Source organism: Lygodium microphyllum, chromosome 9 (genome assembly GCF_053477565.2).
Source record: "Lygodium microphyllum isolate KBCC chromosome 9, Lygodium_microphyllum_v1.1.10, whole genome shotgun sequence".
Taxonomy (NCBI): Eukaryota; Viridiplantae; Streptophyta; class Polypodiopsida; order Schizaeales; family Lygodiaceae; genus Lygodium; species Lygodium microphyllum.
In genome coordinates, this window is record NC_141143.1 from 135,505,666 (window position 1) to 135,520,699 (window position 15,034).

Below are 15,034 nucleotides of genomic sequence, written 5' to 3' on the forward strand. Positions count from 1 at the left end.
TACCCGTGCCTACCTCCCTTCCTTCCACCTCACTCTCCCCTCACCTATCCCACCTAACCCCCCTCTTAGCCCTATTGAGCAATCCCAATTAAAGGTATTACTTAATGCTAAGTTATCACACATTTCCACCTAATTTAGCTCCACAAAATAAGCCCAAAAAGGGCATCCATCTTCCCTATTCCCACTTCAGTATGCACTCATCCTTATCGTTCTTTCTTTGCACAATTTGATGCCCCTCATCAAACAAGCTACCACCCATCTTCTAGAGTTGGCGTCCTCACCCTCCTCTTCTACCACCCCTTTTGTTAGTGTACCACTCATGTTGCCAATGGCCTTGTTTGCCCTCTGGTGGTGATATTTGCCCTTCAAGGACCATGTGTTGGCTCCATTTTGCAATCTAGACCCTTTTGCCATTCTCTTGCAAGGAAATAATCAAATACACTTGTTCCATGATTTTGATATTCATTCCAAAAATCGTATTTTCTAGCATGAATATTCTTTCCCATCATTACATATCGCAACAATGCCAATCCTTTTGTCCTTCAAGGCAAGACATGTGATGTGACTGATAATGATATGAACTCATGTAGCATCAATAGAATGTCCAAGAGACACTACTCCACCACTAAGAAGACTTCCTTTTTGCCAAAAAATGTAGTGGGTAACCCGTAGATTGTTACTATGATGTGAACAAAATATTTATTCTTTGCAGTTTGTTTTCCACTCCCAACTGATTGATTGCATTTACCATTGTCCAATCCAATGCTATGGCCTGCATACATTTTTATTTTCCATTGATATCCTGGACTAAATTAGTGGCCATATCTACCTTCATGTCGCAAGCAATGGAATTTTTATGGAAAACTCGGTCGAAGCACAAAGCTTTACGATTGTTGAAAGTAGCTTAGAGATGTGGATGCATCTTGCTTGGAGTTATTTGGTCAATGTTTTTGATTAGATAGACTGAGCTCTCCTCTAACAATGTATCTCTAGTCTGACATATAGTTGTTTTAAATATATAGATACGATGAGTGACCACACCCATAAAGTGAAGTTGGCAATCATCAAGACTTTGCTACGAGGCACTATACTTTCTAGAGATACATTGTCAGAGGCCATGGTAGATTATGTGGAGATGGATGATGATCGTTTAGACAGCACCATTGAGATTCTTGGGAGATTCAGTATGCCCATACATCTTGGAGAGGGTACATCCTCCCAGCCACATGCAGGAGTGGAGACTTTTTCTCATGCACACACTACAGCACATCAGTAAGCTTCTCGATCGATAAAATAGTAATGTCGTCCTTTTTTCACATATATAATTCATAATATATATATCCTTTTGATGTCTTTGTTTGCTTAGGACTCCACTCCTAAGTACATCACATCATGAGAGTCAACGGCTTGCTCCTGATGTATCTCCTCCTACTCAGGTGACACCTAATTCACAGGCTAGTGGCCGTCAGTCCCGTAGGTATATCTTTTATGGCAATTACGAATTAAATATCAAGTAGTTTTTAAGAACTCACATCTCAATGTATCATATGTTTGTATTGCATGTAGGCGTCAGCGGTAGAGTAGCATACTACCAACCCAATCAATGGGTGGCGAGACACGAGCAGTGACCCCACCAATATTGATGTGCACGTGTACTAGCACTTTTTGGGTGTCGCATGCAACATCATGCTTGACGAGGGTATCCTTCAAGTTGGAGGTAGCATCACCTTTAGACGTCGAATGAGGGACCTTTGCATGTCTTATCTACAGCGAGTTCATGTACCATGGGAGTAAGTATTATTTAGCATAAAGAATATAAATTGCAATTTTTTATTCGAATTACTAATTGACTTTATTTTGCAATGCAAGGATCAGCTTGAGGATGACAAGAAATATGTCATCAACACACTGGAGAGAGAATTTGGGACAGAATGGAGTTGAAAGTGTTTGCTCAAGCAAATGTGCAAACTCATGAGTCATCGATGCGACAATGCACAGTAAGTAGAGGTAGAGAGAGAGAGAGAAATGAAACAAAATGAAATGCTATATTTACGTCTTCAAAAGGCCAAGATGGCCTATGAGACCAAAAAGTTATGACAAAAGAGCTATAATACCAATGTTAGGTAGAACAGCGACATTGACGGTTTGTTGCGGAACAAGCATGAGATCATACATATCTGTGGTCTCTCAATCTACATCCATGAGGCAGTTGACAAGCATGGGACCCATACTACTACCACATCAATCAAAGCTAGGGTGACCATAGTGTCATAGAGAGAGAGAGAGAGAGAGAGAGAGAGAGAGAGAGAGGAGGATTGGAGCAGCAAATGGGCAACATGGGGGGGCTACTACGGGTACTCACTAAGGGTGTTGCTAGAACTACTGCCAGGAAACGATAGAAGGATATCTATCTTGTGCTTATAATGCGCATATTCCCCCTCCTAGGCTACTCATACAATGACCATGTGCATGCGTAGTCAACCAAGTTACATAGTTGGATCCATTATGCATACCTTATCCATGCATGGCAAGCAATTTGGATCAAATACCTAAGTGTACCACATACCCCATACCTACCCTTCCTAATTTTCACTCAAAACTAATACTCCAATTTTTACGATCAAGCATGCTTTAAGTGATAAGACTCATCTTAACATGTCAAACTTCACAACTTGGTTGAAACTCATGTTATAAGTGTTTTGAGTCCTAAGGTCATTGGGATCTATAGAGGCTATTTCTAACCCTCTACCTACCCTCCCTAATGATGTCATCAATTGAAGGCTCATAATCCCACAACAAATGTCTAAGTTAATGCAAGGGTTACTATCCCCATTTCGCTTCCCAAATGCAACACTGTTCTCTAGCATTTGATCATTGTAGGCATCTTATTAACTACTATATAGTGAGAGACGAAGCCCAACACATTAATCTCAATCGTGACTCCAATAGTTTTCCATTTAGAAAGGGGGTGATCTAAAAGTTAAGATGGTCTAATATAGGTGCTCGCTTTTGAAAGTTCCCCACCGCGAGCTCACCAAAGTCATATGACAATTAGGCCACTTTATTTTTAACAAGTTCCACCTAAATACTTTCATTTTATGTTGCAATTATACTACTGCTCTAATTGTTGAACTTGTTTAAGTTTGACTCCCAACTATTGTGTTGTGTGACTACATGACCAAATCCACAAAAACCTCTTTTTGTTACCTGTCTCAAAGCGGCTCTAGTTTTTCCCCCTACAAAGAAAAATTACAAAGGTGGCGACAAGTGCAAATAACTCTGACAAACAAGATGCAAGTCCTAAAAAGAGTGACCTCTTCTTCAAGTATAAATACAAGACCACCTTGACAAAATATTCCGAAAAACAATAGACATACATTCAATGCCAAGGCCTATATCATGTGGAGTGTCATTGAGGCCCACAGTAACGCTCTGAGATCTTCCCCCCATGCTCATCCAACCTCCAAGGCACCCAACAAATAATACTCTCCATGGGTAGACCAGTAATCCTCTTAGAACTTCCCCCCATGCCCATCTGACCCCAAAGCCACTCAACAAATAATACTCTCCATGGGTAGTCGAGAAGGGGCCCTACTACAAAGTTCCCTACTCCGAAAATTCCTACCAATGGCCACAACATAGTAGCAAACCCATTAGTAATGCGGCCCATGCAGTCATCCCCTCAATCAGCACCTTTCCAAACAATGGAAGGTATGGCTGACTAGCCTTCTAGAGACCACCCACATTGGACTCCACTCTGCGGTGTTATCTAGTAAACCCCACAAGGACTCATGATACATCTACCTATATCCTGCCAAATTCTCCCATCGTCATTATGATTGCCCTTGGGAAGACACCTACCAAAGGATGTGCACAATGGTGGCCCTATCCTTAGGCTAGAACTCTACAGGTCCTTTAAGACATGTTAGACTAGTGGTATACATCCTTAAGCTAGTCAAACATTTTCCACTCACCCATTTTCTGAGACCTTCCACTCCATTCTATGTTTACTTTAACTTAGCTTCTTACAACCAAAGCACCTCAATATTATGCAAATTCCAGTCTCTTCTAGTACTTAGGGTACCTAGTCAAGATCATAGGCTAGCCTTAGATTAAGCACATTCAGGACTCTCATTCACTCATTTTCTGAGACCCTCCACTGCACTCTACTCTTACTTTAGCTTAGCTCCATTTCCTTTCTTGGCTTGGCACCAAAGCATCTCAATAGTAGCAGTATTATGCAAGTTCCGGTCTCTCTAGTACTCATATGATGGTTACAGTTAGGATTAGCACTGCAAGGGAACTCCCCTGTGTACAGACATTGCAGGTATCCCTCTCCATCCTTCGTTCCACTTCAGTGTGCACTCCATGATCATCATTCTTCCACTCCACAAGCTGTTGCCCCTCATCCAACAAGCTGCCGCCCTGCCTTGGAGACAAGGCCTTGCCCTCTTTTGCTGTGTCCCCTCCTGCTGGTGCGCTGCTGCTGCTGATGGCTCCACCAGCCCTCTGGTGGAAACACTTGCCCTTGGAGGACCTCTGCTTGCTGTGCTCAGCTATCTGTACTGACTGCTGCTTGCCGCCTGCTCCCCTTCCAGACTGTTTTCCAGATTGCTGCAATTACTTTCCACTCATCCTAGAGCAGTCACCTGCACTTAGATACTTTTCTAGTGGCTGCACTTTGGCTGCCAGCTGACGCACCCTTCAAAAGAAACTATAGCCAAGCAGTACACTGCTGCATTTGTCATCCTCAGCCTCAACACTGCTGCATTTGTATATCCAGCTGTTGCCCTGCCATCTTCAGCCCTCTGCATCAATTTTCCACATTGGTGGGTTACTGCACTCAAGATCCATCAAAGGATGACACTCCTAACATTCCCTCAGCCCACTCCCATGAGAAGCATTGCACAACAGCCTCTGCCCCATCAATGCCTTTTCCTTTTCATCTTTCACTTCATTACTGCATTAGTTTATTCTTCTCTTTATTAAGTTCTTGTAGGAGATCATCATGTGCTAGACTTGTGTACACAGTTGGGTGTTCTCTTTGCCAACCCTAGCATACCTTCACAAGCCCCAAACCCCTCAATCACCCTCCACCCCTCTACATTGGTGGCTCGCTAGCTTTGCCCCACCAAAACTGCTCGCCAAAAATGCCCTGTCAAGCCAAGTGACAGTGTACAAGACCCAAAGGCCGAATCCTCATACTCCAATAAACTCCTTTTAAAGACCCAATCCTCATACTCCAATTCAGATAACATGACCTAGAAGTGATCATAGTAATTTGCCTGCAGCTGGGCCTTGCCATTATGGATTCCTTCTGATGTGCCCGATATCCAAGCAAGCTAGCTCCGCTACCTTACATTTTTAATCTACTTTCAGTATTAAAAGACTTATGTGTAATTCACATCATACAAACCCTGAAAAAAGGGGGAAAAGGGTAAAGGAATAACCGATCTGACAGCCTAAGAGGAAAAAAGGCTCATTGTGCTCTTTGACTTAGCATGCATGCACATACAAACACCACATGTACATGTGCACACACACACACACACAGAGAAGTGCCCTCCGTATACAAGGATGGAAGTTAAAAGCAATTAAAATGGTAAAATAGTAGGACTGATTAATAAACAAAGGCCAAAAAAGATCATTAGATGGAGTTGACCCAGACCGGCTTTCAGCCTGAGATGTCAAATCAAAGGAGGCACCCCTCCTGACATGAGGAGTACCAAGAAGTACAATGCCCAACCCTTCAAGCATTGAAAGGGTGTAAGCTTCAATCATAGGGACACCATTGGAGGATAGCCAGCAGATGTACTACCCAGCTCCTACAAGCTCAGTGCCATCCTGAAGAGACTTCTTTCCTTTCCGTTTTGATTTCTTATCTTTGCTTTTTCGTTTCTTTGCATCCATGCTTGTCCACGCATAGTCATTTGGAATACTGAACGGATCAATTGTGTCCTCTGCCCGTTCCTCACTGACTCCAGACATTCCTGAAACCTTGCTAGCTGATCCTTTGATCCAAGAAAACCATGAATTAGAACCTGGTTGTGAGGAATCTCCATCTTTACTTTTCACATCTGGGCTACTTGGGGGTGTAGTAAACTCCTCATTTACTCGCAGCTCTTCAAACTTGGTAAAAGTGACAATGACTCGAATAGTGGGAACAACAGGAATGGCAACCTGAATCCATTAGGGGCACCATTAGCATGCTGTTCCACAAATTGCCTATGTAAAGTACACAAGTATACTATCTGGAAACATCCTGAAACAATTAACAAGTAACAAAACTGGGTTTTCACACCAATCAATGCGATGGGAGAAAGCAACCACTTCTCAAACTCATTATTAATAAATGTGAGGGCTTTGCAAAAGTTGCTAACAGCAAATCTGTGCCAATTAACTGTCAACCCTTTGATACATGCTAACTAACATAGGTTCCTGTCTCCCTCTTAGATAAGTCAGCAAGCTTGCTGTGAGATGCAAAAGTGGCAACACGCAAAGAAATCAAAGTGTAGTAATAAATATAGTGCTGTTGATGCTATCCACAATTATTTTGTTCAGTCAAATGTGAATAACATGCAAGCATAAAAAAGGTATTACTGCCAGCAAAAGGCCTTGCAACATCTGAATAAATATGAGTAGCATGTAGCCCTTGCTTCCAAATCACTAGAGACTACAAGATTTTGTACAGAGACTTGACAAGAACTGAAGATCAAACAAATCTCTGTTGAAGGACTAACCTTAACAGGGAAGGTTCCAGTAGGCAACTTTGTTGTCAGAAGCTCCCTGAGGCGACGAATGGCTTTGACTTTATTGGCCAGAATATCTAATAGTGGAAGCAGCTCCTCAGTTTTGAGAGGAAAATTAGGTGTTAGCCAAAGCACAGGCCGTAGGCCCTTCTTGTACTCATTCTCTGCACTGCCATCAATACTTGGGATGACTTTTTTCTTCCGCACTGGCTCCTTATTTGCAAGCTTCTTACCATCCTTGTCCTTCCGAAACATGTACCCTTCTTCTGCCCTGGAATTGGATAGGCGGCCATCAACGGACCTGCGACCTCTTTGAACCCGATTTTTCTTGTGATCTTCACCATCCCCTAGAAGATCACTAACCTTTTCATCAACACACAAAGAGCTTCTTGGAGGAGCTATCTTTTTAGGGCCCTCCTTCATGCTGCGCCTGCCCCAACCAAACCACCCTTTCTTGTCATCTTTAAATTCAAGGTCCAGACCAGATGCGGAACTCATGCGTGGAGCATCATCCTTTTCCCGAGAGCTCCAACTGACTCTGTTGGTAGTACTAAAACGTGGCCTTCCATCATCAAAATTCTCATCATCCATTTCAGCACTCTCCATTTTTAGAGCTGTTTCTAACTGTTGCTTTTCTTCTTCTGTTAGCAGTTCTGCATAGTCTTCATCATATTCCCCATCATCCCCATCCAATTCTGCTGTGCCAAAAAGCTCTTCATCAGTCATTGCTCCAGGAACCCTTCTTGATTTCACGCTAACCATTACATGATGCATGTCATACACTTTTGCTTTCCACAAACCAACCACTTCGGTTTTCTCTTGCCGTCTCCAAGACAATTGAGATACAAGGACTGCCTGTGTTACATCAATACCAGGCCTATACATGTTAGTTTGTGACATTGCAGCAACTTCTTGGGCAATCTCTGCTTCTGAAGGTTGAGTACCAGCTCCTTCCAAAGCATTCATAATTTCCTTGTCCTTGTGATTAAGCATGCAAAGAGACCCTGGAGAGAGCTTACCATCATCACTACCTTCACCTAAGAACAAGAAGCTTTGATCAGAACGTTGTATTCTAAACCCATCAAATCCAGCTAAAGTCATGTCAGCCCTAAAATTAGAGCCTCGTTTCCAGATTCGGTATGTATCAGACGGGGCAATCCTGCCAATGAAAGGAATGACTGAACTCTCAAAGTGAAATGTCACTTCCATGTAAAAATCTCTCATCCTCTGCATTGTCCCTATAACCCTAGGCAGTCGTCTGCACCACTTAGCCCAAGCCATTGGTTGATAGTACCTCATTATAACCATGGCAATGGCCTCCTGCCGTGCACATATGGCCTCCTGAAGAGCACTCCATCCCTGTTCGTTCTGCAAACTCCAGTCAGCTCCAGATGCCATCAAAATCTCTGCAGCTGTGGCATCCCCCATCCTCACTGCTAAATGTAAAGGAGTCTCACGACTTGGTACATCCCTCCTATCAATCACAGCAGATAAAGCCTCAGCCCTGTGCTCTTCAGCAATTGCATCAGTTTCTGTGCGGATCTCCCCTGCTTTTGCTAGTCGAGGCAAAGCAGAGATAATCCTGCGCAACGCTGCATAATCCTTACGAGCAACAGCATAATGAACAGGACTGTGTGCATATTTGGCTATGTCCTCACTCGACAACTGAGCCATTTGTCTCCCACTTGACTGAATTTACCTTCTAAAGACCAAATCTAAGCCCTGCTGAATGAGGCACCACCTTGCTTAAAGCATAGATATACTCGCGATGTGTTTGAGTTGCACAACACTGGGTGTATAAACTGCAAAAGACCAAGATGAGGAAGCCTGGATACTCCCAGATGTGTTTAAGGTGCACAATATATGTATCTAAACTGCAAACCCTAAATGAAAAATGCTGTCCAGATTTGCCATCAAATGTCTACCAGCAAGACCAATATCACTTGATGCAGAAGGATCTACAGCTTCCAAAGGAAAGGTGCCGCAGGCAGAGCAAATGTACTTGCGCGTTAAGTGAAAAAACTCGGACCAAGTTTTCTAACCCCCTAAATTTCCCTTCAAGCCTCAGCCTACGAGCTTCTTTGCCATGGCCTCCTATCTGGCCTGCACTTCGAGAGTTGAACGTGCACACCTTGGCCTAATTCATGAGACATCCTTTACCGGCGTATCCTGACAATGTAACCGATGTAACTGTTGCCTGTGCTGAAATCTCCTCGAAGTTGATTTCACTCTGCTAGGTTTTCTTCTTCCGCCTAAAACGGATTTGGAAACCTGCTGGCGTGCCTTACGTATATCCTTACCTTTTCGCGAAAAGATGCCAATTACTGGAAGCCTTGAAGCACGCTCATTCTTCTACAGCCTGCTGGATCCTCTTCCAAAAAAGCAGCACTGCAAAAGTGCAGAGAAAACCCGAAGAAGTAAGACCGAGGCCTTGAGTTCAAGGGAAGCAAGGCACAGTGGACAGGTCAATGGGGGACAGGAGGCGTGATGCTGTGGCTAGGACGCGGTAGCAAGCGGGGAACACGGCACGGGGGGGCCCGTCCATGGGAGCAGGCGAGATGCGGGCCACCATGTCTATCCTCTCTCGTGTTCTTCTTCTTCCTCTTCTTCGTCTTCTTCTACTTTCGCACTTTTCCACTTCCGCTTCTACTTCTTCCTGTCGAAAAAGAGAAAGAAAGGCGGAACAAGAGACACAGCGAGAGAGAGAGAGAGAGAGAGAGAGAGAGAGGTCCAGCAGCAGGGACAGGCCCCCGAACGCGTGGCTCAGGGCTGAGAACAGAAGAGAGAGTGATGTGAATGTCGAGAGCTTCCAAGAAGCATCAATGGCGATGGCGAGAGCGACAGGCAGTCAGGGTCTCCCGCACGAGATCTGTCAGAGGTGAGGACGCGAGAGAGAGACATAGACAGAGAAAGGGGGGGCAGATGATGATGGTGATAAGGAAATGTTTAAAAGGGGTAGAAAAGGGGATTATATTAATCCCGTCATCCTTTGATTATAGCCCTTAGAACGCCCTAATACACATAAACCCTTTTTTTGGGGGTCTTACAAGGTTTTTAATCCCGTTGTCTAACCTAACCTCCCCTCCTTTACTCTCCCACCCCCCCACCATAAGGGGCTTTCATTATTAACTGCCCCCCTCCTTCATATCCAACCTCGACCTTTCAATCTTCACAAATCAATATCTTAAATGGGTGATCTCGCATTTCCTCACATGCATCTGTGCTTCGTGCTTCACCAAGCACATCACAGGAGTCCATTAGGGTTAAGAGGGACCAATAAAGTGGCAAGCAACCCCAATGAAGACACATCTCACCTCCCAATAGAGTCTCAACTTACATGGCTTTTCGAGAGAGGCATTGGCAAGAGACTATTAGAAAAGCTAGTCGATCAAAGAAGCATGTTCGTTTTTTCATTCTTTTGGTCCTTGAGCATCATTGATTTTTCTAACAAACATGTCCTCCCCCACCCCCACAAAGACATACCTCATCCTTCAATAGAGTGTTGATTTGCCTTGCTATGTGAGAAAGGCAATAAAAGCTTCTAATTGGTCAAAGAAGAGTGTTTGTTTTGTCATTCTTTTGATCCCTCATCATGTTTGTTTTGTCTTTCTTTTGGTCCTCAATCGTCATTGATTTTTCTAACAAAGCATGTCCCTTGTACAGTTCATCAATGGCACCAAGAAAATTTCCCTAAGGTTATGGTATCCATGTAAGAATCTTCACAATGGCAGAAATTGAAATGAAGAAACATGTGTTTTATATGAGCACAATATTTCATGGCAACCTACTAGCTCCACAACTCTACAATGGTTGAACTTATAGGAGAATATTCATAATTTGCCATTCGACCAAGCCTTATGTGTGGGGAGATTGAGTGTTTGTGGGTTTAACTACAAATTCATTCTGCCTGAGTCAACCATTGGTTTGCATAAACATAAAGCCAATTAACCTTTCCACATTTGGTTGTGCTTCATGTGCGTTGGTTTGAGGTAGATAGTTCACTATCACAATCATGGAGGAGTAAAACTTTGTCATCTACCATGGTGCCACATTTGTGCATATCTTCATAACCCATGTAAGTGGGGTGAAGTTTTACTTCAAACTAGGTTGATTTCTCTAATAGGCAATGACAATCACTTACCAATCTGTCATTGTGCTAACCTTAGACCAAGTAAGAAATTTGCATTTTTGCCTTTTACTAAGATGAGCTTCATTATTAAATTTTTAACATGTGATTGGATACAATTCTTTACTTCACTCTATTGTTTTTCATTTTTATTGGAACACAACCAAGGTTTTACACTATGTGCCACAAGGAGATATAATAGTCAAGGAGAACAGAGGACAAAAATATTAACCTCTTTCACTAGTAAAATATCCCCTCATTGCACTCCCATTGGTTCAACATCTACAAACTAGCAAGATGTTGAAGAGCTCTTGATTTGGGGTTATGCACAATCTCATTTTGGGGAGTGATTGCTTACTAGCATGCATGAACTATGGATTTTATTGTGTTAAGCTTGTGGAAGAAAGTGGTTACTATTAAAAGAGGCAAAAACATCTTGTGTTTCAATGATAAAACTAGGGGGTTACTCCATAAAATGTATGTTGAAACATATCATATAGCGAACTTTTACTATTATGGATTATATAATTGCTCATATGTTTCTCATGTTGCATGGTATTTCTGTGTGGCTCTACAATTGCAATTTCCTTGCCCCTTACTCATGCTTGCAGCTTCAATCTTAATAGGGTAATAAGAGTGGCTAGTTGGAGCTACTTCACCCCTTGTTCTTTCAATAAGGCAAGGCTAGGAACTCTTACACTAAATTTGCCCCTAATTAGCCACTCAGCAAACCAGTTGGTATCAAGGGGCTTGCTTTTCATTGGATCTCTTTGATTGCGAATTTCATCCCTATTGAAACATGGCATGCATGGTATCATGAATTCTCCTCGACATAAACAATTCAAAGGGACTCTTAAGAATAAAGGGAGCATAAATTTACTTAGAGATGTGCATTTGTAGATCTCTGTAGTCAAAATGCCTCAACAAGTAGCTCCGCAATGCTTGGATTCCATGAGATGGCTTGACTTTCGATTGATTTGACCTTCAAGTGACTGAGCTTGACTCAAGATAATATCTACATGCTATTAGTTGGCACCACAATTTAAAACACACACCAAATGGGATTCTTATGTATTTGGTCCCCTTACTAGCTATCTTTCACTTTATGTAATCAAAGGTGGTTGCATACTTAACCAATGCACATCACTTGATTTGCATTAGCCTAGTGTCCACTTCATGTGTTCCAAGCACATGGAACATAGTTCATCTTCAAGTGTTGAAGCTTCTCTAAGGTCACCTCATATATTTGCTATAATAATGTTTCACTAGCTAGAAAATTGCAATGTTCACATAGTTTCAATCAATTTAAATAGCTTAATCATGATGAAAAAAAGTACTTTTCTAGAGCTTGTGTATTAAAATCATTTTACCACAATCCACTATAACAACTTCACACTTATGTTGCGGGTAAAGCATAGATAGAGTTCTAATATGTAAATGAGATTATCTCTATTAGAATGTGTATCATTAACCCAAGTAGATGGGGAAATGGTGAATGTTGGAGCATTCGTGTTCTTCAAAAGTCCTATATCCTCGCAACATAATACCAAACCCCAAACCAAGTGTATTATGTAACTAAAAATCTTAAATGTGGACATATCTTTCAACCTTATGTTCAATTAAAAAGAATGTGTGATAGTAAAGCTTTAGGCATGTGTTCATTACATGATAAAGAAGTAACTATGTGATTATATGAAGCAATGCCTGAAATGGACCCAAATGTCAATTAATATAGAGGATGAATGAGATCGATTGCCAAAACTTTTGATTGTTTCTACTTTGAACCACGTGACTTTTGTAGTTGCATTAATTAAAAACCAAGGGTTTGTTTGGCCATAATGTTCCTTACAAAAAATGCATTACTCAATGTGCATCTTACTACACAATTGACATATCTTGTCTCAAATAAAGACAACTAACATTGTTGAACCCTAACCCTTGACTTGATGTGGCTACAGTTACATTGAAAGAGGCACTTTCAAATGTGTACTGGAACTCTATTTTGTACACTATCTTTCCAAATGATTTCTATGAGAGAAATACACACACAACTATTAGATAGTAGTCATTTTCATCTTTAACAACTTGTGTCACTCCTTCCGACATAATCATCTATTCACCTCAACAAGTGTATCCTAAAGGTATTAGATTGTTATATTCTGTTCTTTGGAAGGATGCCGACTTTGTAAGCCTCTCACAAGCAAGCACAATGTACAATTGCCCTATTCATAACTAAGATGAATATATTGGAGGTTTATAACCTTTCTAACAGAAATCATTTGAAGCTTCACCTACCTAAGAAACATTGTATAAACTACAAGTTTCTTACCTTAAAATTTGAAATCCATTGCGGTTTCATCAACCTAGCTTTTACTAGCAATGTTGATCTAATCTAAGAAGCATCACTTATGTCAAGGGGTTTCAATTACATCTTTTGACAACCCTAATTTTCATTTTAAACTTATGAATGGCATGCTATTCACACTGAATCCCACAAAATTGTCAAAGTAGTTTTCATTTTCAAAATTGAATGCACTTCTTTGCATTATCCAACTTAGTATAGATCCAAATCTCTTAGTCACTTGAAAGTACCAAGAAATTTTAATGTGCACATATGCCCTTAGTTTTTCCACCAAAGTGCTTTGATTTCATGTACACAAAATTTTGCATTTTTTGTCATTTTTAATGTTGGGATTTATCTAACCACACTAACAAACTCAACAAAAAACAGTTGCACTAACCATCTTAGCACCTTTATGCTGATGGAATAGTTACTGCAAGTGTTCCTTTATTTCAAATTTGAATGTGGGATATGCCTTGCCTTTAGGCATTATGGATTATGTCTATGATGTAAAGACTCTAGTACTATTGTTGTTGTTGTTGGTACTGCTATGTTGTTACTCTCTCTCTCTCTCTCTCTCTCTCTCTCTCTCTCTCTCTCTCTCTCTCTCTCTCTCTCTCTCTCTCTCTCTCTCTCTCTCTCTCTCTCTCTCTCTCTCTCTCTCTCTCTCTCTCTCTCTCTCTCTCTTTGTGTGTGTGTGTGTGACATGTCGATCACCTCTTTTGTGTTCTTAGATGAAAGCCTTTTAGCTTTATCACAACCTTTTTATCTTACCTCACATGCCCTTAGTATCTTCATTTGTCTTTTTATTTCCAAGTTCATCTATCACTATCTCCACAAGTCACTATCAACTCATTTTTCTATTAATTTGGAAAATGTGTTATCAAGACCATTAGCCCTTTTTCTCAAGCAATGCCTCTAGCATCCCCAATCAAGATGCGTTCTTAGAAGTTAATATTTTTTTCAATCTAAAGCTCCCACATCCAGAGTTTCCTGTCTTTTTGCCTTCTAGGAGGAAAGAAATTATAATAAACGCATACTTTGCCTATACTTCTGCTTGGACATTAGTTACCACCATGAGAAGCTTCCTCTTTCTCTTTAATTCATAGCTAATAGGAAATAATTCCAATATATTGAAACAAAACTTTGAAAATTTGTTGTCATAAGTTGTAAAGAGAATTAACTTAAAAACTCATGAATGAGTGTGATTGATATGTATGTATCCCATGTCAAAAACTTTTTGTTAGAGTTTAAAAACACAATGACATAATTGAGAAATCCTTCAACTCATGTGAATTGGTCACATGTACAATACAAATCCATCAAATTGGCTTGTACTTGATAGTTAGCTATGTAAAAACAAGCCTTTTTTTTCAAATCATCCCATCCTTTCAATGACACTACTTGTACTTGCCACTCTATAGAGGCATGTTATTATAACCTAAGATTTTACAATAGCTTAATGGGCTATTTTCATTCTATGATGACAAAATGTATATTTGAAATATATATTATATTGTGGTTAGACAACCTATTTGATTTGATATGATTCATTGAAATAGTTATAATATCTAGAAGCATATATACAATTTTCAAGGGTTGCTTGTTCATACTGATACAATTTCTTGGAATGTTCAAGATATGAAAATGTTACTCTTTTCCATGCATTTGTGTCATTGTATAGAAGTTAGTGCATTATGCTATAGGGTTATTGGTTACTAGTATAGTGGACACCAGACTCATTACAATGTTAGTCTTTTCAAGAGATGTTTATCATTCTAGCTATATGAACATACTTTGCTAATTAGTTTAGTAATA

The 15,034-nt window shown here is 40.8% G+C and overlaps 1 protein-coding gene and 1 pseudogene across 1 annotated transcript; one reads left to right on the top strand and one right to left on the bottom strand.

Annotated features, from left to right (window-relative positions):
- The first annotated feature begins 1,027 nt into the window (after nt 1–1,027).
- LOC148031614 (uncharacterized) lies at nt 1,028–2,141 on the top strand (annotated as a pseudogene).
- Nucleotides 2,142–5,620: 3,479 nt separating this feature from the next.
- Nucleotides 5,621–9,678, bottom strand: LOC148031615 (uncharacterized). The gene is made up of 2 exons (XM_087685198.1): nt 6,741–9,678; nt 5,621–6,180 (listed from the first exon to the last, which is right to left on the bottom strand). The coding sequence occupies exons 1-2, from the start codon at nt 8,421–8,423 to the stop codon at nt 5,815–5,817; spliced, it is 2,049 nt and encodes a 682-aa protein (XP_087541324.1). The 5' UTR covers nt 8,424–9,678; the 3' UTR covers nt 5,621–5,814.
- Nucleotides 9,679–15,034: the final 5,356 nt, after the last annotated feature.